The 1,088-nt window shown below is 45.2% G+C and overlaps 1 protein-coding gene across 2 annotated transcripts; it reads right to left on the bottom strand.

Moving 5' to 3' along the window:
* On the bottom strand, window positions 1-1,088 carry LOC104595717 (deoxyuridine 5'-triphosphate nucleotidohydrolase-like). Of its 2 annotated transcripts, XM_088888556.1 has the most exons (4): window positions 943-1,088; window positions 725-886; window positions 529-620; window positions 1-446 (listed from the first exon to the last, which is right to left on the bottom strand). In XM_088888556.1, exons 1-4 carry the CDS (start codon window positions 1,071-1,073, stop codon window positions 202-204), a joined length of 630 nt encoding a protein of 209 aa, XP_088744682.1. In that variant the 5' UTR covers window positions 1,074-1,088; the 3' UTR covers window positions 1-201. The 2 variants fall into 2 exon arrangements, with proteins under 2 accessions (XP_088744682.1, XP_010254878.1); XM_010256576.3 differs by having other exon boundaries at window positions 84-446; window positions 725-1,000.

Genomic DNA, 1,088 nt, shown 5'->3' with positions numbered 1-1,088 from the left:
TTTTCAGTAAGTTTGCCTATTTATAAGCCCTGTATTTTGTTTTGGCTGTAAAAGATATAAATCATGGAAGTGCTCGCTTCGAGTCACGTAAGATATAGCACGCTACCCATTCGCCCTAATTCTCCAACGAATCACAGAATACCAAAAATTGAGAGAATATACGGCAGAACACTCCTTTTAAGAACAAACAAAAGCAATAGATCAAACACCCGTAGACCCAAATCCCCCAGCGCCCCTTACAGTTGAATCCAAATCTTCAACCTCCAAAACTTCTGGCGTCATTATCTTCTGAATGATCAACTGGGCAATCCGATCACCGGGCTTTACTTGAAAATCGAAATCGGAATGGTTGAAAAGAATCACCCCAACAGGACCTCTATAATCGGCGTCTATCACACCAGCCCCCACATCAATTGAATGTTTCCACGCCAGACCCGATCGTGGTGCTGCACACATTAAATTGCGGTCATTTTTCGAACGAAAAGAGCCAGAAACTTAGAACTCCTCACAGCTAAATGCAATACTTACCGATACGGGCGTATGTCCCTTCGGGTATGCTGATGCTCAGATCAGTCGGAACCAGGGCTTTCCCCTTCGGTGGGACTTTAGTCTCTGCCGCACTGAAAAGATGAGAGGTTACAGGAAACGACACACCCATTAGACAGCAGTGTCGCGACCACTAAGGATTACAGTAAACGAAGCCAAAAGGAAGCCATTTTGTTACCTAGAGAGATCGTAGCCTGCTGAGAGAGGCGATGCCCTTGAAGGCAAAACAGCTTTTTCCGATAGCCTCTTCACCCTCAAAAGAGGGATGTCGTGGAAAACTTCAGAAACGCCATTTTGGTCGATCCTCTGAACCTTGAGAGCAGGCTCTTTAACTTCTGGACTCCCGTTTTGAAGATCTTGCTGAGACATCTTTATCTTGATGGTTGAGAAGCTTACGAATCGATTGGAAGAGTATCCTCTCGACTTCTCAGGATGATTCGAGTGGCAAGAAGTGATGGAGGGTTTGATTTATAGAGAAAAAAACCCGGGAAGGATGTTTTCGAAATGGCGCCAATCCGTCCCGCCATTGTGGAACTTGAAAC

The sequence above is a fragment of the Nelumbo nucifera genome, chromosome 5 (genome assembly GCF_055504915.1).
Source record: "Nelumbo nucifera cultivar China Antique chromosome 5, China Antique-T2T, whole genome shotgun sequence".
Classification (NCBI taxonomy): domain Eukaryota; kingdom Viridiplantae; phylum Streptophyta; class Magnoliopsida; order Proteales; family Nelumbonaceae; genus Nelumbo; species Nelumbo nucifera.
This window is presented reverse-complemented; position numbering and strand designations above follow the sequence as displayed.

Coding starts and splice junctions, on each gene's coding strand:
- LOC104595717 (XM_088888556.1), bottom strand. CDS start 1,073: ATGGCGGGACGGATTGGCGCCATTTCGAAAACATCCTTCCCGGGTTTT. Junction 621..724: donor GCAGGCTACGATCTCTCTAG/GTAACAAAATGG, acceptor TCATCTTTTCAG/TGCGGCAGAGACTAAAGTCC. Junction 447..528: donor AGGGACATACGCCCGTATCG/GTAAGTATTGCA, acceptor TAATGTGTGCAG/CACCACGATCGGGTCTGGCG.